The sequence below is a fragment of the Gopherus evgoodei genome, unplaced genomic scaffold (genome assembly GCF_007399415.2).
Source record: "Gopherus evgoodei ecotype Sinaloan lineage unplaced genomic scaffold, rGopEvg1_v1.p scaffold_31_arrow_ctg1, whole genome shotgun sequence".
Classification (NCBI taxonomy): domain Eukaryota; kingdom Metazoa; phylum Chordata; order Testudines; family Testudinidae; genus Gopherus; species Gopherus evgoodei.
In genome coordinates, this window is record NW_022059983.1 from 6,397,316 (window position 1) to 6,421,331 (window position 24,016).

Below are 24,016 nucleotides of genomic sequence, written 5' to 3' on the forward strand. Positions count from 1 at the left end.
CCAGGACTCCTGGGTTCTCTTCCCAGCTCTGGGACGGGAGTGGTGTCTAGTGGTTAGAGGGGACTGGGAATCAGAACTCCTGGGTTGTCTCACCAGTTCTGGGAGGGGAGTGGTGTCTAGTGGTTAGAGCGGGGGGGTGGGAGCCAGGACTCCTGGGTTCTCTCCCCAGCTCTGGGAGGGGAGCAGGGTCTAGTAGTTAGAGCACCAACAGATCAGAGGGGTATCACTTACCTAACGTTCCTAAGAGAGAAGTTTGCCTGGGGTGAAGGAGGTGGCTAATTCTGCAAAACAGAAAGGTGCACCTGTCTCTCTCTTTTTATAGACAGGCTTGGGTAAATGCTGTGATGTAATATAGAAATGAATGGTTTAGCAAGTTTCTTCTGGTCATGCCTGTACATTCCTGTTCCCTTTGCCAGCCCTGCCCACCTGTGCACCCTGACAAATACTCCTCTCTTCCTGCCGGGAAATCCTATTCGCACAGGGGTTTCCAGACTGGGGAACACGTACCCCGAGGGTGTACCAGCGCTCTCATCGGGGGTACCTGTGAGAAATCCTGTAACGGTGGGTAACTGTAGGAGTAGTTGGACCCCTGTCTTCGGAGGGGCAGGGCCCCCGGCCAGCAGCCACCGCTCTTTGGCTGCCCAGCTCTGAAGGCAGCACCACTGCCCGCAGCACCGCAGAACTTCAGAGATGGGCCAGACCTATAACGGGGGTTACAAAAAGAACTAGATAAATTCATGGAGGACAGGTCCATCAATGGCTACTAGCCAGGCTGGGCAGAGATGGTGTCCCCAGCCTCTGTTTGCTAGCAGCTGGGAATGAGCAGGGCAGCGCTCGGGGGGGTTGTTACAGCGGGACAGCACCTTTTTTTTTTTTTGCTTGGGGCGGCAAAAAAGTTAGAGCTGGCCCTGGTGACAGGGGCTGGATCTCTTGATGATTCTCTGCTCTGTTCATTCCCTCTGGGGCACCTGACACTGGCCACTGTCGGAAGACAGGACACTGGGCTAGATGGACCTTTGGTCTGGCCGTTCTTATGTTCTTATGCATCTCTGCTTCCCCACGCAAAGCAACGAGAAACCTCCCCCTTTGCAAAGTTCTTAGTACCTTGCAGTGCTGGGCATGGGGAGGGCAAAAGCTCTGAGGGTGGTTTTGTTCATTTCCCTCCGTCCTTCCATTGACACCGACGTTCAGCCCCGTTTAAACGCAGAGCAGAACAGAGGGAGAACCCAGGCTCAGCAGTGCAGTCGAGACACGACACAATGAGCAAAGAAGGGGACTGAGCCTCCCAGCCGGGGTAAAACCGTCGCCTTTCTAATGACCTTGACCACAGCTCGCTTTCAAGCTGGTTGTGAACTAGGTGTAGCCTCGGCGCCTCTTCCTTCTGTCGGTCAACCCCAACTCCCACACGCTGTGTTATAAATATTATACAAGCACAGAGGTGGGTTCCTGCTCCCAACCTAGAGATAACATCAGATTTAATAACTAAAACCCTGACAACCTCAAAACCCTTAGAATTAGAAACCTTTTGATGGGAAGTTGTGGAGGGGGGGTGTATGAATTTCAGCTAAAAAATGAAAATGCTTCAGATGAAAAGAAAAAATAGAAGTTGAAAAGGGGCTTAAAACTGGCTCCATTTTGGCTACAAACAGCTACTAAGTGAACAATTATTGGCCTAAACGTGAATCATTTTCCAACCAAATCCCAAAATCTTTTGACCTCAAACTCTGAAAACACAAACTCTTGTCAGCAAAAATGGCCGCGGGCATTACGGGGAGGGACGGGAGCAGGATTAGAGAAATTAATTCCCCCACGATGCAAATGACATGAACCCCCTGGCCAGCCACTGCTGCTCTCCGGCCGCCCAGCTCTGAAATTCGGTGCTGCTCACGGTAGACTGCGTTATTTGGAAACAAGTAGAAAAACCAATGAATTAGAGGAATGAGTGAAAGCAACTCCCCTGGGAAGACTTGGAGTGGCAATGTGGGGTAACAGATAAAGCATGAGACTTTGTGGCAGGACTCCTGGGTTCTGTTCCTGGAGCCATGTAGATCAAGGGCAGGACCCTTGGGTCCCACTCCGTCTCCTTGGTGAAGTGGGATTCAGGGGTGAGGGAAGTGGGGGTGAGAACCAGGATGCCTGGGTTCTATAGAGTGGACAGTGGGGCACAGTGGACTAGGATTGGGAGGACCTTGGAAATCTGGTTTCCATAAGGAGGTGGGGGTCTAATAGATTAATGCAGGACGAAGGGGGCCTTCAGGTCAGGACTCCTGGGTTCCATTGAGAAGTGATGGAGGGGGCTAATAGTTAAAACTGGTTGTCAGGACTCCTGACTTCTCTCCCCAGCTCTGGGAGGGGAGTGGGTTCTGGTAGGTTAGTGCAGAAGGACTGGAAACCAGGACTCCTAGGTTCGGGTTCTCTTCCCAGCTCCACCAATCACCCCTGTGTCCTTGGGAAAGTCACAGAGCCTGTCTCTCCTTTTCATTTTATACATTATAACAATATTGCCAGCCTCCAGCGGATCTCATAATAACCTTTGCCAAGTTCTTGGTACATTGCTGTGCTGGGCATGGGGACGGCTAAAACTCTGCGGGTGTTTTTGGTCCTTTCCCCATGTTTGGTCCACTGACACTCACGTTAAGCCCTGTTTAAATGCAGAGCAGAACAGGGGGACCTGGGCATGAAGAAGAACCAGGGCCGTGCAAAGCAGTTGAGATTCTATCAGGCTGGCACCTGGCAAAATCATTCCAGGGGTTTCCATCACCTTCCTAATGACCTTGGCAACAGCTCTGGTTTCAAGCCAGCTGCAAATTGGGTGTAGCCTCTGGTTCTCTTCCTTCTATCGGTCACCCAAACTCTCTTACCCTGTGTCATAAATGTTATGACAGAGTAGAACTGGATTCCCACCCCTAACCCATAGGAAACGTCAGATTTCATTTAAAAAACAACCACCACCTTGAAAAGCTCAAAAATCTGGGAGTCATAAAACTTTTGGTGGGAAGTTGCAGGGGGAGGGGGATGATTTCAGCCAAAACATGAAAATTGTTCAGATGAAAATAAGAAATAACATGGGGTGGAAAGGGCTTAAAACTGGAGACTTTTTGGCTACAAACTGCTACTAAGTGAGCAATTATTGGCCCAAAGTGATTCATTTTCAACCTAAACCCCAACATATTCTGTAAATTGGGTGTGGCCTGTTTCTCTTCCTTCTATCGGTCACCCATACTCTCTCACACAGTGTCATAAATATTATGCAAGAGTAGAACTGGATTCCCCCAACCCAGAAGAAATGTCAGATTTAATTTAAAAAAACAAAACAAAACCTTGAAAAGCTCAAAAATCTGAGAGTCATAAAAGTTTTGGTGGGAAGTTGTGGGGGGAGGGGGGATTATTTCAGCCTGGGTGAGAACTGAATTGCCATAATCCAGCCCCATGTGAGACTTTAGGCCCAAACCTTTGCTGGCAGAATAAATATTTGGGGATCCCACTTCTAGCACCAATGCCTCTCCTGCAGAGCATTGTCATTGCCTCATTGTCCTTCCAATTGGGGGAAGGGCAGGGTTAGAGCGGGGGGGGGGGTGTAAAACCACTGTCATAAGGCACCAGATTCCAACCCACAAGATGGGCGCATGGGGTGGCTGTGGGAATGCACTCAAGGGAATTCTGGGTAGGGAAAATGAACCACACCTGGTGACCACTGTGCATCCTTGCCGCTGCTATGGGATTGTTCCAAAGGGGTATCTCTTCTTGGTGGAAGCTGCCAGCCAAACTAGGAAAGACCTGACAAACAGCCTTTGATATTTATACAGCCATGCCTTGGATTCAGACCAACAAATGTAGGGTGTGGAAGAGAGTGTCTAAATCAGCTGGGCAGTCAGGGCTCCTGGGTTCTTCTCCTGCCTCCAGGAGGGGTGTGGGGTAATGAGTTAAAGGAAAAGGAGCCAGGAGGCCTGGTTTCTATTCATGGCACCAAGATGGGAGTGGGGTCTAGCAGTTGGGGAAATGAAGTCAGAACTCCTGGGTTCTGTCCTTAGCCCTGGGAGCGGAGTGGGGTCTAGTGGGTTAGAGTGGGGAATCTGGGAGCCAGAACTCCAGGGTTCTGTCCCTAGATCTGGGAACGGAGTGGGATCTAGTGGGTTAGGGTGGGGGGTCTGGGAGCCAGGACTCCTGGGTTCTGTCCCTAGATCTGGGAGTGGGATCTAGTGGGTTAGAGTAGGGGCTCTTGAGTAACCAGTGAGATAATAGAGAAGCTGTTTTATGCTGGCTTGGTAAATCTAAGTGTTGGAATATCCATCAGCTTTATGGGGATTGTCTGTGTGACCCTGCACCCCATAAAGCTTTATGGAAATATGCTTATGAATGTACATACGACATAACTGGAATATGTTTTATGCTACATATGCCATGTAACATATCTCTGCAAAGGTTATGATCCACTGAATCTATTCCTCCTATTTGTATGCACGTGTCATTTGTGTGTTTGAAGTTATGAATATTGGCTGTGTACTGGTTTCATTTTAAGTAGCCTTAGTAAAGCATTTAGGCAGCTTCTTGAGAAAGGGATTGGCAAGTTAAGTGCCCAATCAAGAAACACTTAAGCTAATAATGAACTTGAAGATGCCAGTCCACATCGGAGCTTTCCCAGGAATGTGGCCTGGCTGGTAAGGAACTCAGTCATGTATAGACATGTGACATGCCCATGCAACTCCAAAACTCCATCTTGGAGCTGGATTTTGCATAAGAGAGAGGAGAGGTCTCCACCCACAAGGGAAAGTCTATTTAAGCCCCTGGGGGACTCCTCCATTTTGTCTTCAGCTGGCTAAAGGGAGAGCCTTTCCACCCCCAAGGTTACCTGAAAGAGACTGGAACGAAGGACAGTAACCACAGGGGTGGGAGTGATTGCTGGACCCAGACTAGAAGGAGGCTAGTCTGTAAAAGAAGCTTCCTGGAACATCTCTCAGGGTGAGATTTCATCGGTAATCACATGTGTGTTTTCTTTTCTTTTCTTTGGTAAAATAAAAAAATAAAAGTATATGGCGCTATACCTATCTCCTGAACTGGAAGGGACCCTGGAAGGTCACTGAGTCCAGCCCCCTGCCTTCACTAGCAGCACCAAGTACTGATTTGCCCCAGATCCCTAAGGGGCCCCCTCAAAGGCTGAGCTCACAACCCTGGGGTTAGCAAGCCAATCACTCAAACCACTGGCCTATCCCTCCCGCCTAATTCACTTGGTTCTGTCTGTTACTACTTCGAACCATTTAAATCCTACTTCTCCTATTTAACAAAATCACTTTTTACGTATTAATTAACCCAGAGTAAGTAATTAATACCTAGGGGAGCAAACAGCTGTGCATCTCTCTCTATCAATGTTATAGAGGGTTGTAAGCTGGCGGCGTCGGGGCTCATCCCTCTCAGGCGTGGCAGGGAGCCAGGGCGCCTCCTTACACACAGCAGTCCGGGTAGGCCTAACCCCTCAGCAGACGTTGAGGGAATAAAGGGTCTGCAAACGACGTGTATCAGCCCAGGCCCTTGGGCAGGGCGGGGCAGTAAGCAGTGCAGGCTCAGGCCTCCAGCAGGCTGAGCAAACACAGTATATCGTACGTCCACCCAGAAGGCCTCCTCAGGCCAGGGAGAGGGGGTGTCTGCCACCCTTGGGGGGGTGGCAGGGGGACCGCAGGCCCTCCCACTCCACTGCGTTCCAGCCCGGGGCCCTGGCAGCGGCCAAGACATGCTGCGGTCAGTGGGGATCCTGGCCGCAACACACTGACATGGGTTCAGGCTCTTCCGGAGCCAAACCCGGGTCGGCTACCCCCGGGCCACTTCCGACCTCCACCTCTCTGGGTACCTGTCTCTCGCCAGCTTCGTCTGGGGGGTCCCAGACCATAAGCTCCTCCGGGTACCGGTCGTAGGGAAGCTCAGGCCGCTCCTCGGGATACCGAGCGCAAGGCAGGTCCGGCCGGCGCTCCACCAGGTAGCGGGCGCGGGGCGGGTCCGGCCGGCGCTCCTCCGGGTGGCGGGCGCGGGGCGGGTCCGGCCGGCGCTCCTCCGGGTAGCGGGCGCGGGGCGGGTCCGGCCGGCGCTCCTCCGGGTAGCGGGCGCGGGGCGGGTCCGGCCGGCGCTCCTCCGGGTAGCGGGCGCGGGGCGGGTCCGGCCGGCGCTCCTCCGGGTAGCGGGCGCGGGGCGGGTCCGGCCGGCGCTCCTCCGGGTAGCGGGCGCGGGGCGGGTCCGGCCGGCGCTCCTCCGGGTAGCGGGCGCGGGGCGGGTCCGGCCGGCGCTCCTCCGGGTAGCGGGCGCGGGGCGGGTCCGGCCGGCGCTCCTCCGGGTAGCGGGCGCGGGGCGGGTCCGGCCGGCGCTCCTCCGGGTAGCGGGCGCGGGGCGGGTCCGGCCGGCGCTCCTCCGGGTAGCGGGCGCGGGGCGGGTCCGGCCGGCGCTCCTCCGGGTAGCGGGCGCGGGGCGGGTCCGGCCGGCGCTCCTCCGGGTAGTGAGCGCGGGGCGGGTCCGGCCGGCGTTCCTCCGGGTAATGGGCGTGGGGCAGGTCCGTCCAGCGCTCCTCCGGATACCGAGCGTGAGGCAGGTCCGGCCAGCGCTCCTCCGGGTAGTGAGCACAGGGTAAGCTGGGCCCAGCAGGAGCTCGGGCTGTAGCATCTGTCCTCTCCGGCAGCCGGCCACCAACTGAGCGCTTGGGCCGGGCTTTTATACTTCCTGTCCCGCCCCTTGACTTCCGGGGGGCGGGTACAGGCGGCGGTGGCTCCACCCACTGAGGCATCTGCTCTGGCTCGTCCCTCTCAGGCTCGCGGGGAGCCAGGGCGCCTCCTTACAAGGGTGAACAATTTATGAGTTTATCCTGTATAAGCTTTATACAGGGTAAAATGGATTTATTTGGGGTTTGGCCCCCACTGGGAGTTGGGCATCTGAATGTTAGAGACAGGAGCACTTCTTAAGCTGCTTTCAGTTAAGCCTGCAGTCGTTGGGGGACGTGGTTCAGACCTGGGGCTGTGTTACAGCAGGCTAGCGGGTCCGGCTCAATCCAGGCAGGGCATTGAAGCTCCAAGCTGGCAGGGAAAACAGACTCCGAGGTCGTCAAAGCACATTAGGTGGCAATTCCCAAAGGGGTTTCTGTGATTCAGCCCATCACAGTCTGCCCCATTCTCTGCAGTTCACCCTAACTGAGTGACCGCAGCTGGCCCCCACTGGGACCCCGGTCACAGTCAAGGAGACATGTGCATTGATCCACTTGCCGGTAGTGGTAGCTGGCTGGGATTCACTGATATTGGGCCACATAAACACAGAGATTCCCTGGGAGCCTCCGAAGAGATTATTAGTCTTACAGACACTCCATGTACAGCAGCCTCTGGCTGAGGAATGAGCCACTGGGAAATTTTCAAGCAGATCTATTAGAAATTTATTATTTTTTTTAATTAAAACTGAAATTTTCACCTAATACCATGACTCCTGGAGCAGGGTCTCTAAGCCAGGCACCAAATATCAATAGTTTTGGCAACACTGTCTTTGCACTTGGCTCTTGGCTGTTGCTCTTTCTCTTGATATTATCTGCAGGTTGGTCTCTCCCAGAGTCTTGCTCGCTGCTCCTCCTGGCTTCCTGCCTCCTATGCACGGCAGCTGCAGCCCATCTACTAGTGCCTGGGTTCCCCTCAGCCCACGGGGCTCAGCTCTGAGCAGCCATGTGCCTTGGGTGGTCACCTCCATTTTCCTAGCTCTTTCTGCTATTTACAGGGGCTTAATTGCTCCATGCTCTGAGCCTGAAGGCAGGTGCTTGCCACAGCCATCGGCTCTCATGAGGTCTGGGGTTGTCTGTGCATTCAAGAGTCACCCATTGGCAGCCCTTAGCAACCTTCAGCATAACAACACGTAAACAGTGAATAGGGGGAACTCCAGAATATCGTTAGGGCAGGCGAGGCGTCACCAGCTGGCGCTGTTACACTTAGCCTGGGCAGGACTTTTTTCTAATTGTGCGAGCAAGTTTTGACTCGCAGGGAGATGTGCTGGGGTTCTGCTGGTTCTGGGGTGGGAGAATTGTGCAAGGGTTTTGTGTGGAGGGAGGTGTGCAAACAGCAGGTGCATTTGTTGTGCCCTGCAGCCTCTGATTGGAGTCAGTTCTGGAGGCAGAGTTGCTCCCTGAAGCCCTGGTGTTTGGCAGAGACACACGAAAGCAGAGCAGACACGGTCAGCTCTGGTACACACAAACACACGTGCATGCACGGACACTCTTGGGTGATTGCATCTCTGATTGTGCTTTATTCAGAGCAGTTTGAAACGCACAGGGGGACTCGGACCATTTCTGGAGTCTCTGGGGAGCTGAGAGCCAGGACTCCTGGGTTCTCTCCCTGACTCTGGGAGGCGAGTGGGGTCTAGTGGTTAGAGCAGGGGGGGGGCTGAAAGTCAGGAGTCTAGGGTTCTGTTCCCTCCCAGGGATCTTTGAAAGGCTGGAGGAGAAGCTGTGAGGGGATATTAATAATACACAGCACTTTGCTCCAAACTCCAGTGGAATTAGCAGAGAGTCTCCTCTTGGCTGCATGGGACTCTGTCTCAAGCCCCTGCCAATCCAGGGATCCCAAAGACCTTTGCAAGGGAAGCTCACCAATGTTATACCACTTACAGAGGGGGGAAACTGAGGCACAGTCAGGCATGGGGAAGGGCAGAGCACTTTGGTTATACTGAGACACCAATGGCAGCCAGTCACGCAGATGGGGCATCAGCAGAGGAATAGCCCCAGAAGGGCAGGGAGGAAAAGGGGGACATGGGGGATGATGATGCTCAGGGTGAAGGGACCCCAGCCCAGAGTCCGGGAGGTGCTGCTGGTCTGTGCTTTGGGTGCTGGGCTGCACTGTGTTTTGGTCAGTTTGTAGGTGAACACCCCCGATTCCAGTGTCTTGATTTCACAGGCCGCCTGGGTAGCGCAGCCCCGGGCTGCAAACGGGATCGCGACACCATCTGTGTGGGGAAACCAGAGCAGATCAGAGGCGGCACGGCCTACCCCCCTTCTGTGACGCTATGATCGGGCCCCAGCTGGTTCTCCAGGGACCTTGTCTCCAAGCCCTAGCGGCCTTGGGATAGCTCCTGGCCCAGTTTATATATTCTCAGGCCAGGAAGGACCCTGTGATCAGCGAATGTGGCGTCTTGCGTAGCGTAGGGCCCCGGCCTTTAAAGCCAGGTTTTCCATGCCTTGGCTCATTCTCATGGCTCTTCTCTGACCCCCCGACCACGGCTCCTATTTACCATCACGCTCCGACACCAGCACTGGCCACAGGATTCCAGCAGCAGTGGAACAGGTATCAAGCACGGAGGTAAAATAAACCTCGGGGGGTTGGGGGAACCCCACTCTTCTTCCAGCGTGGTCCTCAAGATGCACCCACATTTCTTGGCAAGATGCCCAGGCCTGTGAATCGTTATCACTGGCCTAGCAAAGGGAGGTCCTGCACGCTGTATGACAGCCTCTCTGCTATGGCAAAAGGGGCCATACAGAGCCCCTGGCCTGGGGGTACCCAGGTATGGGGGGCACATGGAGTAAGGAGGAGTTGCAGGGAGTTCCTGAGGCACAGGGGGCTCTTAGAGGGTGCAGTGTGCTCATTTTACAGAAGTAATGACCCTCCGGGCAGATGTTTCACCTAGTCGGACAAGCGTGTGGTCCGTTTTTTTCATGCAGTATCTTTCTAGGGCAGCTGTGGCAAGTAGCAGAAGCAATTGCTCTCTGCATAAATCTCTGACTTCAAAAATATTCCCTGAGAGCCCCTTGAGTTTGAACAGAGATTAAGGGAACAGCCTGCATGCCATTTGCACCCACCTCTGTTCCAGGACTAGTGGAAACAGTGTAAACAAGCAAGCTGCCCTGAGGAAATACTAGACTTTGCCCCACAGATTTCTTCCCCAGTGGGAAACTGACCTACAAGGCCCCAGAATTCTGCTGCTGCTCTGCAAAGGGAGTAAAATATTTTTCCCCTTTTGACCAGAGCGGATCACCAAAAATATGCAAAGGGACACCAAGTCTTGCTGGAATCTCCAGGGGGGCTGGGAGCCAGGACTCCTGGGTTCTATCCCTGGCTCCAGATGGGGAATGAGATCTAGTGGTTAGAGCGGGGGGGGGGCTGAGAGCCAGGACATGTGGGTCTAATGGTTAGAGAGAGCTGGTAACCAAGACACCTGGGTTCTATCCCTGGCTGTGGGGGAAGAGTGAGGTGCAGTGAGTTAGAGTGAGGGAGTGGGAGCCAGGACACCTGGGTTCTATCCCTGGCTCGGGGAAGGCTGTGGTGTCTAATGGTTAGAGCGGGAGCGCTCAGAGCCAGGGCACAGCCTGATCATGCAGCTCTTTGTTTTGAGCGATGGCCTCTATTGTTTCAGCTGTTGCTAATCAAAGGGGCGCTTCCCAGCTCAGACGGCGCAGACGAGCCCCGGGACACCTCCCAGCTCCCCAGGGGTTTAACGCACCCCAGAGCGAAGGAAGCCACACCTTGCGCCAGCGTCCCGACAACGACAGCACATTGGTTTGCCCCTCCCATGCAGCGCAGGTTCCCATCACTTTCGCAGCTCTCAGAGCCCGGGGCATAGCAGGCCGGGCACTGCAGCCCGTTGTGGACACTGCTGATAGCCATCCCTGAAAGGCAGCCAGGGAAAGAAAGTTTTGATCCAAGAAGAAACCGCGGCAGGAGAACATAGGGCAGGCAGGACCCTCCCGGGCCATCAACCTGGCACGTCGTCCCACTCAGCCAGCTAGCTCGGTTATTTGGCCCCACTCCTCCAGCGGGCAGCTGTCCTGCCACCCCTCCCCTCTGGCCACTAGAAACATCCTGACTTGCAGCCTCGGTCACTTCCTGGCCAGTGTGTTCCCATGCCCGCGTCTTCCACCAACTTCAATCGCTCTTCTCCCTTGGGGCTGCTTCCCCCCGTTGTGTTCTGGGACACACGCCGGACCAGTCAGGGCTTGCGCCCCCCTTGCTCCGCACGCGTTTGCTCCTTTCAAGAGACAAAACACAGCAGTTTCCAGGGGCTTCAACCCACCTTGGTGGAAGGACCCATCTCGCTCCGCATGCAGGAGCTCTGGCCCACTGGGGCCTGTCCAGCGACGGAGGCCGAGATGGATTCTTCAACCAAAGGGATTGAAGAAAAGGGTCAGTAAGAAATGGACCTCAACCCAAAGCAGTGGCTGGTTGAGTCTGAGCCATTCAAACATGTCTTTTTACCTCAGTTTCTTTGTAACCCTCCCTAACTCCAGTCTTGTTACTTGTCCGCGTTGCGTAGGCCCTCTTGTTAAGAAACCGGTTTGACTTTTCACCTAAATCAGTGGCTTGCAACCTTCATCTGTTTGCGGGGCCCTAAAGAATTCTGAATGGAGGTGCGACCTCCTCTGGGCATCTCAGGATAAAAACCACTGATCTCAGCCAACTCAATGCTGTGTTTGAACAGAGGCGATGGCTAACTGCCAGTACCGTGGCAAGCTGCTGGGTCTCTTTCAAGGAGCAAACAAACCAGATTGTGCCTCTGACAAGGGGGCGTGGGTTGGAGTCACCTCTGCAAGCAGCAGCCATGGAGGGAAGGTACCAGGGGCAGAGCGCTGGACCCCTGCTGCCCAGCCCACAAATGCTCAGGGGACCGCAGGCTGCAGGTATCCGGGCTGTAAGCTGCAGAAGTAGGACACTTTAGGGAACCCATGGTCACAGGGCAGGCAGTGACCCCTCACTGGTCTGGTTTGCACCTCAGAAGATGCCCCCTGAGAGCAATGAGGTCTCCTCTCAGCCTGCATTATCCCAGGCTAAACAAACCCAGCTCTCCCAGTCCCCTCTCAGAAATCCGGCTCCCCATGTCTCTGATCAGCCCAGTAGCCCTGCTCTGCACCTGGCCCAGTTTGAATTCATTTGCCTTGAAGGTGGGGGACCACTGCTGGACACAGTGTGCAAGGAAAGTTCTTACCAGGACAAAGGCATGAAAACGTCCCTCTCTCCCCTGGACATGTCTCATCCACATTTGCTTCCCATGACAAATGACTTCCCCCCAAGCCACCTGCTTGCCCCAGGGTCCTCGGAAATCTCCTGGCTTTTCCCCAAGGCCGGGAATAGCAGCTCCTTGGAGGTTTGGGGTTCGAGCCGGCGGCTTCCCCACGCCCACGAATCAGACCCGCGCCAGAGATACGTACTGGAGGGCGTGGACTCGGCACTGCAGTCGCCGCTCTTGCAAATTTCTGACCGGATCTCCACAGCCACCTTGTCCCCAAAGTAAAAAGCCAGGAAACCCGTGAGGCTCTGGCGGGAGTCAGCGCAGGACTGGTACATGCCTGAATTCTCCGCACCTGTTGGAAAGGCAGCGAAGCGAGAAGGGGACGTCTTGTGTCGGTTACACTGACGGAGCCACTGCAGCTGCATGGCCCCCATTAAATATTGGCATGAGCAGATCCTCAGAGGTGGGTCTCCCACAGCCAGGTGAGTGCGCTAACCCCGGGCCATACAGCCAATTTCTCCCCAGCCCAGGGACCATTCCGCTAGCTGCCCCAGTCTGAGCAGCTCCCAGAACAGAGACCAGACAGGCCTGGGGGTCTCCCTTGTTTCTTTCCAAACGAGAAATGCCTGGCCTGACTTGGGCACCCCGCTCCAGGGGAGACGTCATCCCAGGCAGAGAGAGGGGCCTCCTGCCCAAGGCCCCGACCTAGGAGAGTTGGGCACCTCAGGGGATTGGGCCCTGAATCTCAGCTGTTCCCTCTACATCTTCTTCCTTGGCTCCTCGCTCAGCAGGATGGCCCCAAGAGCGGTCTTTCCAAGGTGTTCCCCTCTTCCCCCCATCACCTTATAACCATCAGCAGCCATCTCTGTAGGGCCGCAGGGCTGGAAGCAGTGGGGGGGGTTGTCCCTGCTAGGCTCAATTCCGGGGTCCTGACTGGCGTTGCCCCCCCCGAACCACGGGGGGGTGGCATCATCCCACTGGGGGGGCTGCCATCCCTGGGCCATGACGCTGAGTGGGGCAGGCACTTCCCTTTGGCTGTCATATCGTCCCTGGGAACAAGAAACAGTCCCAGGCCTGGGGGGCTCCTCGCTGCTGGGGTCTCCCTGCGATCACCCAGTGAGCCCCCCCATGCCGCCGCCAGTTGGAAGGGACCTCATCCAGCCCAGCCTCTGGTGCTGAGGGCGGACCAAGGCAACCTAGACTAGCCCTTACTGGTGTTCATCCAGCCTGGTCGAGGAACCTCTGCTGACGGGGACCCCACGACCACCCTCGGGAGCCAATTCAGGCAGCTAGGGATCCGCGTGGCAAACGCATGCAGGAGCAGGGTCCTGTGCCTCCCGCAGCCACCATGACGGGACTCACCAAGCGTGTTGTGTTCTTGAACGATGATGCAGGAGTCCTGGGGTGAGAAGCAGGTCTGGGGGATGGTGTGACAGCTTTGTCCAGATTTGCAATAGAAACAGGCCAGAGGCATCCCTGAAAAGAGGCGGGGGGGGGAGGCAGGGAGAGAAACTCATCTTTGTACCCAATCCTCTGGCTTCCCAATTTTGCTTGCCTCAGTTTCCCCAAGACTTGGTACTGCTACCCAGTGGCTCAGGGGAAAGGGTTGAGTGTGCAAAAGCACTTGTAAGTGTGTAACAGGCTCGCTCACCTACAGCCACCCTGGCTCAAGGGGGCACTATTCCACCCCAGGGGCTGCAACGTCTTCAGCGTTCACCCAATAATAACCTGCAAACGTTACCCCTCTGGGTCCCGACGGTGGCAGAAAATTTCCCATCTCGGCCATTCGTGGATGGAAAATGGACCTCGGCACAGGGCTGAATATTCTGATTGCCTGGGGACACAGCTGCCCCAGAAACGGAGGTGAGGAGCAGACAGGAAAGCAGAGGATGCAGCAGTTCTTACAATTCAGGAGTGCATCAACAGAGCTTTCACCATCATCTGCAGCCGTTTGCTTCGGGCCCATTTCCCCGTGAGTTCTCTGTGCACCGGTCTCTTCACAGAGGCTCTGAGCGGTACCAGCACACGGCACCATCTTGCTCAAGGAGCCGCAGGTCAGACCCAGCTCTGGCGCTGTCTCTAGGGCTTGCAGCTGAGCGATGCCTTCTGCCGTGGGTCACCTCTCGCCCCACAGCCCTCCTGGAGTGCGCAGGGTCCAACTCATATAGCCTTAAGGCTCCGCCCACTGCCCACAGCCTCAGCAGCGATTGGTGGTTGATCAGAGCCAGCTGGGCCACACCTCCTGCTGATTGGCTGGGCCAGTTCCCCACCCACAGCCCATTGGGTAGCTGGAGGGATTGTTCTGTCTTTGTTTTTCCCCACCCGCAGGACAGTGCATTCTGCCACACCCCGCCTGCGGCTGAAATGCTGAACAGCCAGAAACTGAATTGATCTGGGGGGCCCAAAACCATCATATTTGAAGCCAGAAATGGCACCTGGTGCATCATGGGAGATGAAATTCAGTTGCCTTCTGCTCCCATTCTCCTGCCTGGAATATGTGTCTCATGACGCACCTGGCTCCCAGCACCCCTGCCCTAACCACTAGCCCCCATTCCTCTCCCAGAGCTGGGGAGAGAACCCAGGAGTCCTGGATCACAGCTCCCTCTGCTCTAACCCACCAGCCACCACTTCCCTCCCAGAGCTGGGGAGAGAACCCAGGAGTCCTGGATCACAGCTCCCTCTGCTCTAACCACCAGCCCCCACTCCACTCCCAGAGCTGGGGAGAGAACCCAGGAGTCCTGGATCCCAGCCCCACCCTGCTCTAACCACTAGACCCACCTCTCCTCCTAGAAAGAGCACTAGGTCCCTGAACTACAGCTCCCATGAGGCACCACAGCAGCGTTTCAGGATTGAAATTTTGCATGTTTCAATTTTCCATGGGCAGCTTGAAATTTCCATTGGGAGGGAACCCCCTGCTGCTGCCCATTTTCCAACCAAAGTTATCCTCAAACGACCCAGAGTATGGGGCTGTCTCAATCACAGAACACAGTGAGCTCTGCTACAGGGCTCACAGGCTCTTTAAAGCAGGCCCACACCCCTCCTGTCCCCCATGGGGTGGCCACAGCTCCGGCTGCCGGCCCCCACCACCAGCGACTCACCCGTTTCGTTCTGAGCTGCCACAGTCACTTGGAGAGCACTGAGGACGCAGAGGGTGGCGAGCATTTTCGTCATGACGGAGGAGAGCACAGGGTTGTGATCAGCACAGAGCAGGGCCTGTGGGACAGCAAGCGCTGACAGGTCAGGTGATTAGCAGGCAGACACCGGGGCTGGGAGCCAGGACTCCTGGGTTCTTTCCGTGTCTCAGCCACGGACCTGGTGTGTGTGAGTTAGGACCAATCATGTCTCTGAGCCTCAGGGACCTGAACTGAGAGTTACAATGTGGATGAGACTAGAGAGAAAATGAAATGAGTTAAGACCCCTAGAAAATATATCAGCATCACCAGAGTAATGGCCTCTCTAGCCCAGGGTCCTGTGTCTGGCCGGGTGCCCCAGAGGGAATGAACAGAACAGGACAATTATCAAGTGATCCAGCCTCTGTTGGCCACCCCCGGCTTCTGGTAGTCAGAGGTTTAGGGACACCCAGGGCAACGGTTTGCTTCCCTGGCCACCTTGGCTAACAGCCATTGATGGATCTGTCCTCCAGGAACTGATCTCATTGTCTTCTGAACCCAGTTATACTAATGGGTTTCACAACATCCCCTAGCAGGGGCACCATTTAGAGAAGGCAAAGGGGGATTCTGCCTCCCCCCACCCCCCCGAGTTTCCCACCACAGCCAGGTGCAAACAGGAAAATGATCCGCTGCCCGGTGCTCTCGCCGGAGGAACCCACAGCCCTTAGCTGGGGTCGGAGTGGGACGTGGCTGCTGGCTGACAGGGCTGTCCCCCAGGAGCTGCACCTACAGCTCCCCCCCCCCCCGACTCGACTCCGGGCTGTGGGCTGCTGCTGCTCTGTGGCCGGCAGTGGGGAGCTGTCCGTTTGGGTCTGTCTGCCCCCACCCTGAGCAGAGCGGGTATAACAAGATCCCCACATGTCCCCTCCAGCTGGGTGGCTGAGAGTCTGGGTGCCCATTAGTGCCCCCCCCCGCCAGCCCGCAGCAGCGCTCGCAGCCCCAGCACCAGAGGGCACTCAAAGCCCTTCCTGTGGGGAAATAGCTCCTCGGTCCCCCGCTGGTGGGATGGGCAGGTCCTGGCTTGCCTTGGCCCAGAGAAGGGAACCTGGTCAGGGTTGAGCTCCAGGAGTCTCCCCCACAAAGCCAGGCAGTTTTATTTCTGTGACGAACTGGGAAAGTTCTTAATGTTTTCTCTGAATACGGTGTTGGTGCCTCAGTGTCCCCATGGCAGTTTTTAAGTATCTGGCAGAGCAATGGCCAGTGCACCTAAATGCCTGACACTCTGTCTCCTAGCAACTGATGGCCTGGGCCCCTCCCCTGCAAAGGTACCAGCTGAAGGTGTTGGAGACAAAGGGATCAGGTGACCTCCTGGCCCAGGAAAGGAGCTGAGCAGAGGAGGGGCTGGGAGGGGTTGTTAGTCTGGAGCTGGCTGGGGTCAAGGGTGGAGGGCAGACCTGGGGGTCTGGCTCACTGCCCCCCAGAATGGACCCAGCCGAGGGGTCCGGTTCGCTGTATCTACAAGCTCTGTTTTAGACCCTGTTTCTGTTATTGAATAAACCTCTGTGTTACTGGCTGGCTGAGAGTCACATCTGACTGCAAAGTGGGGGTGCAGGACCCGGTGGCTTCCCCAGGACCCCGCTGGGGTGGACTCGCTGTGGGAAGCGCACGGAGGGGCAGAGGATGCTGAATGCTCCAAGGAGAGACCCAGGAGGTGAAGCTGTGTGAGCTTCTTGCCCTGAACAAGTCTGCTCCAAGGGAGAGGAGGCTCCCCAAAGTCCTGACTGGCTTGGTGGGGAGCAGTTCCAGAGCATCGCCCGGTGACTCCGTGACAACTGGTGGCAGCGGCGGGACGTACTGCACCCCATGAATGGCGCTGCTTGCAGTAAGTGACTGGGGAGCAGTAAAACAAAGGAGGGATAATGAGGACCAGGCATGCTGAAGGCTCAGAGTGGGACGGTTTCAGGGGGCGGTTAACCTCTGGGAATGTGTGACCAGCGAGAAGGACTGTTGGAGTAACGGGGTCCCCCTGAGGACTGCAGCGAGCAGTCTCAGGGGCGGAGGACCTTGCCGCTCGACCCTGGGAGAGAGAAGGATTTTGCAGTAGCAGGGTTCCCCTGGGGATTGCAGGAGCAGTCCCAGGGGCGGAGGAGTCTGCAGCTCGACCCTGGCAAAGAGGTGGTGATCACGAGAAGGGCTGGCACACCAGGGGTTCTTCCTGGAAACCATGGGGGAGCCAAGAGCACACAGGCCTGTGAGTCCAGAGCCACTTGGGAACGGTGAAGTGATGGCCTATCACCATCTCCTTGAGAAGGACATTGTGATCCTGTGCACAAAGAGAGGGTTACACATGAGGAAATTCACCAAGGCACAGTTAATCGTGCAGTTGGAGGAGAAGGACCGCTCTGAGGAGCAGATTCCTGGCCCAGATGGGGCTACAAGAGGATCGGAGAGCAGCTGGAGCATCAGCCAGGCATCCCCGGGAGTCTGGTCCCCAATCAGACGAGGGTCTTCACGATTGGGTTCCCCATCAGGAGATTGGAGACGGATGGGATGGGAGCAGAGCCCGAGAGAGCGAGAGGACCGTGAGAGAGAGCAAGAGCCCGAGGAAAAGCTGCAGGAGAAGCAGCAGCAGCGTGGACTGTCGATGGTGGAGCAGAGAGACATAGGGGGCTGCCCAGGGGTCAGTGGGGAAACACGCCTGCGAGGGCGAGACCCTGGGACAGAGAGAACTGTAGTGGTGCAGCCCCAGATGCTGAGGGACTGTGGGACCTGGGTGAAGGTCCCTGGGGTGAAGCCTCTCGCCCTGCCTATGGCCCAGATCCCTGTGCAGACCCAGGAGGGGTCGGGCTGGCTGGTAGTTGGGGTTCTCCAGGATGTCAGCTGGGAGGCCCTGTTGGGGGGTAACTGTCTCCCCATGGGACAGGATCCAGGCCCCGCTCCTGTAACGGCCGAGGGTTTGAATTTAAATCCAGGGAACCAATTGGTTAGGATGGAAATGGTCAGTGAAAATGCAAATGACCTGGCTGGCAGGGGGGAGGGGCTGCTGGGCTCAGGATACCTGCCTACCTGTAACCAGCCCCCTGGGGCTGAGTGGGAGGGAGAGATGCTCCCCGCCCCCCTGCACACCGGAGAGGGGGCTCACGCTGGCTCTGATGCTGGGACCGGAGCAGAGAGCTCGCTGCCTGGCCCCACTGGGACAGCAAGGGCAGCGCTGAGCACGGGGGGAGCTGAGACCCCAGCTGAGTGCAGGGACACCCGGGCAGGGCAGGTCGGCTGCCAAACAGGAAAGTCCTGACTGGCTTGGTGGGGAGCAGTTCCAGAGCATCGCCCGGTGACTCCGTGACAATTTCATGTCACAGTCGGTGCTGCCCTGAGACCTTTCAGTCGCTCCTGATGGAAACCAGAGGCTGTTGTTGTCTGTACCTCGGCGTCTCAACCAGCAAATACAAATGGTTTCTTTCTTCAGTTAGTCTATGGACCCAGGGACTTTTTCGCAGTTCCTGGAGGGCTCTTAATCATACCAGGTTGTTACAGCCTGGGAACAGGTCTCTTTCCTAACTTCCTTAATATCTGAATGTGCCCTAAAAATGACATTGCTTAGAGGGCATATGTTCTTGATAACATTTAACACTTCTAGTGTCAGATTGTATTTTCCTTATGGCACATTGAGAATCATCCAATTGGGTCACTGTAGATACGACTCAGGATTCCTATAGTACATTATAAAACTGCGAGTTCTTGTGGCACCCAGTCTCCAGAGGCTAAAACCAGCTTTTAGATCAGTCCTTTGTAAATACAAGTTCAACTTATACATTTGATTTTATGTTTTGAATCTTTATACCTGGAGTTCCTTGGACTAGAGGGTGTTTCATTTGTGCTGGAGAACTATCAAATGCATTGTATAAATAGATTACAATGTTTTAGACTTTATTTCTAGTTATTGAGTAACTTAACAAGAAAAGAAAACACATCACCATTGGGAAAACCATTGTTAACTACTGGAAATACACCTTCAGGTTTCCTAGAGCTGATGGGAAATCCATGTTGGCCATTTTATTGTCATATTTTCTTTCCAATTATCACCTGAAAAGCTTTTTGTTCTTCCTTTTTTTAAGCTAGTGCCAAAACGAACATCTCTAATTTATTAGTTATTCCATGTTTTAAAAGAATGGTTGAGGGAAAACTCAACTACTTTTGACTCAGCTTTTTCAGGAGAAATGAGATACACAAATTAACAGTGTGTATATTTGCTTGCTTATCATTTTCCAAAAGGTAATATAAATGAAAATGTTAGTTTTGTATTAAGGCTCCAAAACTGATATAGGAAAGTTCATGCAAAGTGATGCATACCGGAAAACACAATCCCAACTATACATATGCAATGATGGGGTCTAAATTAGCTGTTACCCCTCAAGAAAGAGATCTGGGAGTCACCATGGCTAGTTCTCTGAAAACATCCACTCAATGGGCAGCGACAGTCAAAAAAGGGAACAGAATGTTGGGAATCCTTAGGAAAGGGATCAATAACAGGACAGAAAATAAAATATTGGATCTATATAAATCCATGGGATGCCCACATGGTGAATACCGTGATCTGGTCACCCCATTGCAAAAAAGATCTATTGGAATTGGAAAAGGTGCAGAGAAGGGCAACAAACATGATGAGGCGGATGGAACGGCTGCCGTATGAGGAGAGAGTAAATTGACTGGGACTGTTCAGCCTGGAAAAGAGACAACCGAGAGGGGATATGAGAGAGGTCTATAAAAAGTTTTCAGAGATAGTGGAGATAGTGGTTAAGGAAGTGTTATTTACTCCTTCTCATAACAGAAGAACTCAGGGTCACCCAGTGAAATGACTAAACAAAAGGAAGTATTGCTTCACACAGGGCACAGTCAGCCTGTGGAACTCCTTGCCAGGGTATGTTATGAAGGCCAAGACTTTAACAGGGTTCAAAAAAGAACTAGAGAAGTTCCCAGAGGATAGGTCCATCGGTGGCTATTAGCCAGGATGGGCAGGGATGTGACCCCCTGCTCTGAGTTTCCCTGGCCTCTTTGCTAGAAGCTAGGAGTGGATGACGGGATGGGTCACTTCATCAATGCCTGTTCTGTTCATTCCCTCTGATGCACCTGGCATTGTCTTCTGGTAGTAGCCAGGGGACTGGGCTAGATGGACCATTGGTCTAACTCGGTTTGACTGCTTTTATTCTCTTGACCTCTCCAAGCTTGAGGGTGGAGATATCTTGCTGTGTTAGCTCCTGATTGTTCTAAATTTACACACATATAAAATGGGGCTTTCGCTGGGGTTTGTATCTATAGTTTTCTATCTTCATATAGGAATTAGATGCAGAGCGCCTGCCACCTAATTCTAAGTTATTATCTGCCAAAAAACTGGAGTTTTCAGCTGCCTACATAGCTCCTGGAAAGATGGTTTAAGTTTCCCTCCTTCCCTCCCGATCTGAAACAGTGCCCCTGGCCCCTGGCAGCGAATGCCACAGGCTGTCTGGGCGCTGGGTGAAGTAGTGCGTCCTTCTGTTTGTTTTAAACCTGCTGCCTAGTAATTTCATTGGGTGACACCTGGTTCGTGTGTTATGTGAAGGAGTAAATAACACTTCCTTGTGCACTTTCTCTGCTCCCGTCATGATTTTATAGACCTCTCTCCTGTTCCCCCTTAGCCATCTCTTTTCCAAGCTGAAAAGTCCCAGTCTTGTTAATCTCTCCTCATATGGAAGCTGTTCCATCCACCTCATCATTTTTGTGGCCCTTCTCTGCACCTTTTCCAATTCCAATAGATCTTTTTGAGATAGGGTCACCAGATCTGCAGGCAATATTCAAGGTGTGGGCGTCCCATGGATTTATATGGAAGCACTATGATATTTTCAGTCTTATTATCTATTCCTTTCTTAACGATTCCCAACATTCTCTTCGCTTTTTCGACTGCGCTGCACGTGGAGTGGATGCTTTCAGAGAACTATCCACAATGACTCCAAGATCTTTCTTGAGTGGTAGCAGCTAATTTAGTCCCCATCACTCTATACGTATAGTTAGGATGATATTTTCCAATGTGCATTACTTTGCAGTTATCAACCTTGAATTTCCTCTGCCATTTTGTTGCGCAGTTTGGTGAGATCCCTCTGTAACTCTTCGCAGGCAGCTTTGGGCTTAACTCTCTTGAGTGATTTTGTATCATTTGCAATCTTGGTCACCTCACAGGTTTTTCCAGATCATAGAATCATACAATATTGGGGTTGGAAGGGACCTCAGGAGGTATCTAGTTCAACCCCCTGCTCAAAACAGGACCAAGCCCCAACTAAATCATCCCAGCCAGGGCTTTGTCAAGCCTGACCTTAAAAACCTCTAAGGAAGGAGATTCCACCACCTCCCTAGGTAACCCATTCCAGTGCTTCACCACCCTCCTAGGGAAATAGTGTTTCCTAATATCCAACCTAGACCTCCCCCATTGCAACTTGAGACCATTGCTCCTTGTTCTGTCATCTTCCATCACTGAGAACAGTCTAGATCCATCCTCTCTGGAACCCCCTTTCTGGTAGCTGAAAGCAGCTATCAAATCTCCCCTCATTCTTCTCTTCTGCAGACTAAATAACCCCAGTTCCCTCAGCCTCTCCTCATAAGTCATGTGCCCCATCCCCCTAGTCATTTTTGTTGCCCTCCGCTGGATTCTCTCCAATTTGTCCACATCCTTTCTGTAGTGGGGGGCCCAAAACTGGACACAGTACTCCAGATGAGGCCTCACCAATGCCGAATAGAGGGGAATGATCACGTCCCTCAATCTGCTGGCAATGCTCCTACTTATACAGCCCAAAATGCCATTAGCCTTATTGGCAACAAGGGCACACTGCTGACTCATATCCAGCTTCTCATCCACTGTAACCCCCAGGTCCTTTTATGCAGAACTGCTGCCTAGCCACTCGGTCCCTAGTCTGTAGCAGTGCATGGGATTCTTCCGTCCTAAGTGCAGGACTCTGCACTTGTCCTTGTTGAACCTCATCAGGTTTCTTTTGGCCCAATCCTCTAATTTGTCTAGCTCCCCCTGTATCCTATCCCTACCCTCCAGCGTATCTACCATTCCTCCCAGTTTAGTGTCATCTGCAAACTTGCTGAGGGCGCAATCCACAGCATCCTCCAGATCATTAATGAAGATATTGAACAAAACCGGCCCCAGAACCGACCCTTGGGGCACGCCACTTGATACCGGCTGCCAACTAGACATGGAGCCATTGATCACTACCCACTGAGCCCGACGATCTAGCCAGGTATGGCCATGTTGAGCAGTATCAGTCCCAGTGGGACTCAGGACACCCACGTTCTATTCCCGGATCCGCCACAGACACCGTGCTGAGTCATATCATTGCTCTGTGCCTCAGTTTCCCCCATCTGTTAAGTGGTGAGACTAATCCTTCCTGGGTCTATCTAGAGTGCAAGCATTTTGAAGGCAGGGACTGTCTGTCACGCGCTGCTTATGCAGCAGCTGATCTCAGTCAGGGTCTCCACAGTGCCTGGTACAAAGGGGCCCTGGTCTCAGCTGGGATCTGTGCAGCACCCGGCACAACAGAGACAATATTGGAGTCTGTGCACCGCCTGGGACAACAGGAACCCTGATCTTCTACTGCGAGATCTTTTCAGTACACGCGTACAGCACCCGGCGCTCCTGGATGCCCATCGCTAACCGGAGCCACCGGCTGCTACCGCAGAATGAAGAATAATAAACGTACCTTTGGTTATCGTGGGCTTCAGCGGATCCAGGCTCTTCCCTCTCTGAAGTCTCAGTCACCAGCTATGGCCACAGCCCCCACCCTTCCTTCCTTTATAGCAGAACCAAAGGCTGGTTCAGATAGAGAACAGAAGCAGCGAGAGAAATAAGACGCAGCAGCAAAACCTCAAGATCCTGGTTACTGCTCGGCACTGGCAGCGTAACTAAGGGAATCAAAATAATGACTGAAATGTGTGGGGAGCAGCTGACACCCTGGGCAGCCCCATGAGAGGTGTGGGGCTGGGTGTTTCTGAAGATGGACAGTATTCCTGGCCTAACGCACAGGGGAGATGCTAAGGTGGGATAGAGCTTGATTTTCGTTTGGTTTTTGACATTCCCATGAGCAAGCCAGGGAAATGAGGGCTCAGAGAAATCAGCACTAGGTGGATGCACACCTGGTTGGAAGACCCTCCTCAAAGAGTAGCTAGTAATGGTCAAACTGGGAGGGCGTCTAGTGGGGTCCCGGGGCCAGTCCTGGGGCCGCTACTCTTCCATATATTTAGTAATGACTCGGATAACGGAGTGGGGAGCACGTCTCTAAGATCCGCAGCTGACTCCACACTGGGAGGGGTTGCAAGCACTTTTAAGGGCAGGCTGAGAGTTCAAAACAACCTGGACAAGTTGGAGAATCGATCCGAAATCAACAGGAGGAAATTCTGTCACGACAAGAACAAAGAACATCACTTAGGAAGGGCGAACCTGATGCACAGCTATAAACAGAGGAATTGCTGTATGGCTGGGAAGGAACTGGGGGTCAAAGAGGGTCACAGATTGAACCTGAGTGACAAAGCCATGCTGCAGTAGCATCTAGGATGCACTCACTGGGGTGTCGGGGGTCAGACACGGGAGGTCATTGTCCCACTCTGCTCGGCACTGGAGAGGCTCCAGCTGGAGAACTGGTTCCACCCTCGGCACTGCGCTGTAGGAAAGATGGGGACAAACTGGAGAGTCCTGAGAAGATATCATCTCTGGGACCCCCTGTGATGAAGTGGGACTGTTCTTAATGTTTCCTCTGAATACAGTGTGAGGGCCTCAGTTTCTGGCCGACACTCTGTCTCCTGGCAACTAATGGCCCAGGCTCTTCCCCCCAGCAAGAGGATGCTGAAGGTGTGGGAGAACAAAGAGGTCAAGTGGCATCCTGGCCCAGGAAAGGAACTCAGCAGAGAAGGAGGGGCTGGAGGGGGTTTCAGTTTGG

General features: G+C 54.0%; 1 protein-coding gene across 1 annotated transcript; it reads right to left on the reverse strand.

The window, feature by feature from the left end:
* Positions 1-8,230: 8,230 nt before the first annotated feature.
* On the reverse strand, positions 8,231-23,971 carry LOC115640536 (phospholipase A2 inhibitor and Ly6/PLAUR domain-containing protein-like). Its single transcript, XM_030543378.1, has 6 exons — positions 22,784-23,971; positions 15,042-15,156; positions 13,306-13,419; positions 12,143-12,295; positions 10,463-10,606; positions 8,231-8,949 (listed from the first exon to the last, which is right to left on the reverse strand). Exons 2-6 carry the CDS (start codon positions 15,112-15,114, stop codon positions 8,711-8,713), a joined length of 723 nt encoding a protein of 240 aa, XP_030399238.1. The 5' UTR covers positions 15,115-15,156; positions 22,784-23,971; the 3' UTR covers positions 8,231-8,710.
* Positions 23,972-24,016: the final 45 nt, after the last annotated feature.

What these genes read in the sequence shown, in the direction of transcription:
- LOC115640536 (XM_030543378.1), bottom strand. Translation starts at nt 15,114, where the DNA reads ATGACGAAAATGCTCGCCACCCTCTGCGTCCTCAGTGCTCTCCAAGTG. An exon ending in GGCAGCTCAGAACGAAACGG is followed by an intron (nt 13,420 to 15,041) that starts GTGAGTCGCTGG and finishes GCCTCTTTTCAG; the next exon opens with GGATGCCTCTGGCCTGTTTC. An exon ending in TCAAGAACACAACACGCTTG is followed by an intron (nt 12,296 to 13,305) that starts GTGAGTCCCGTC and finishes CCTTTCCAACAG; the next exon opens with GTGCGGAGAATTCAGGCATG.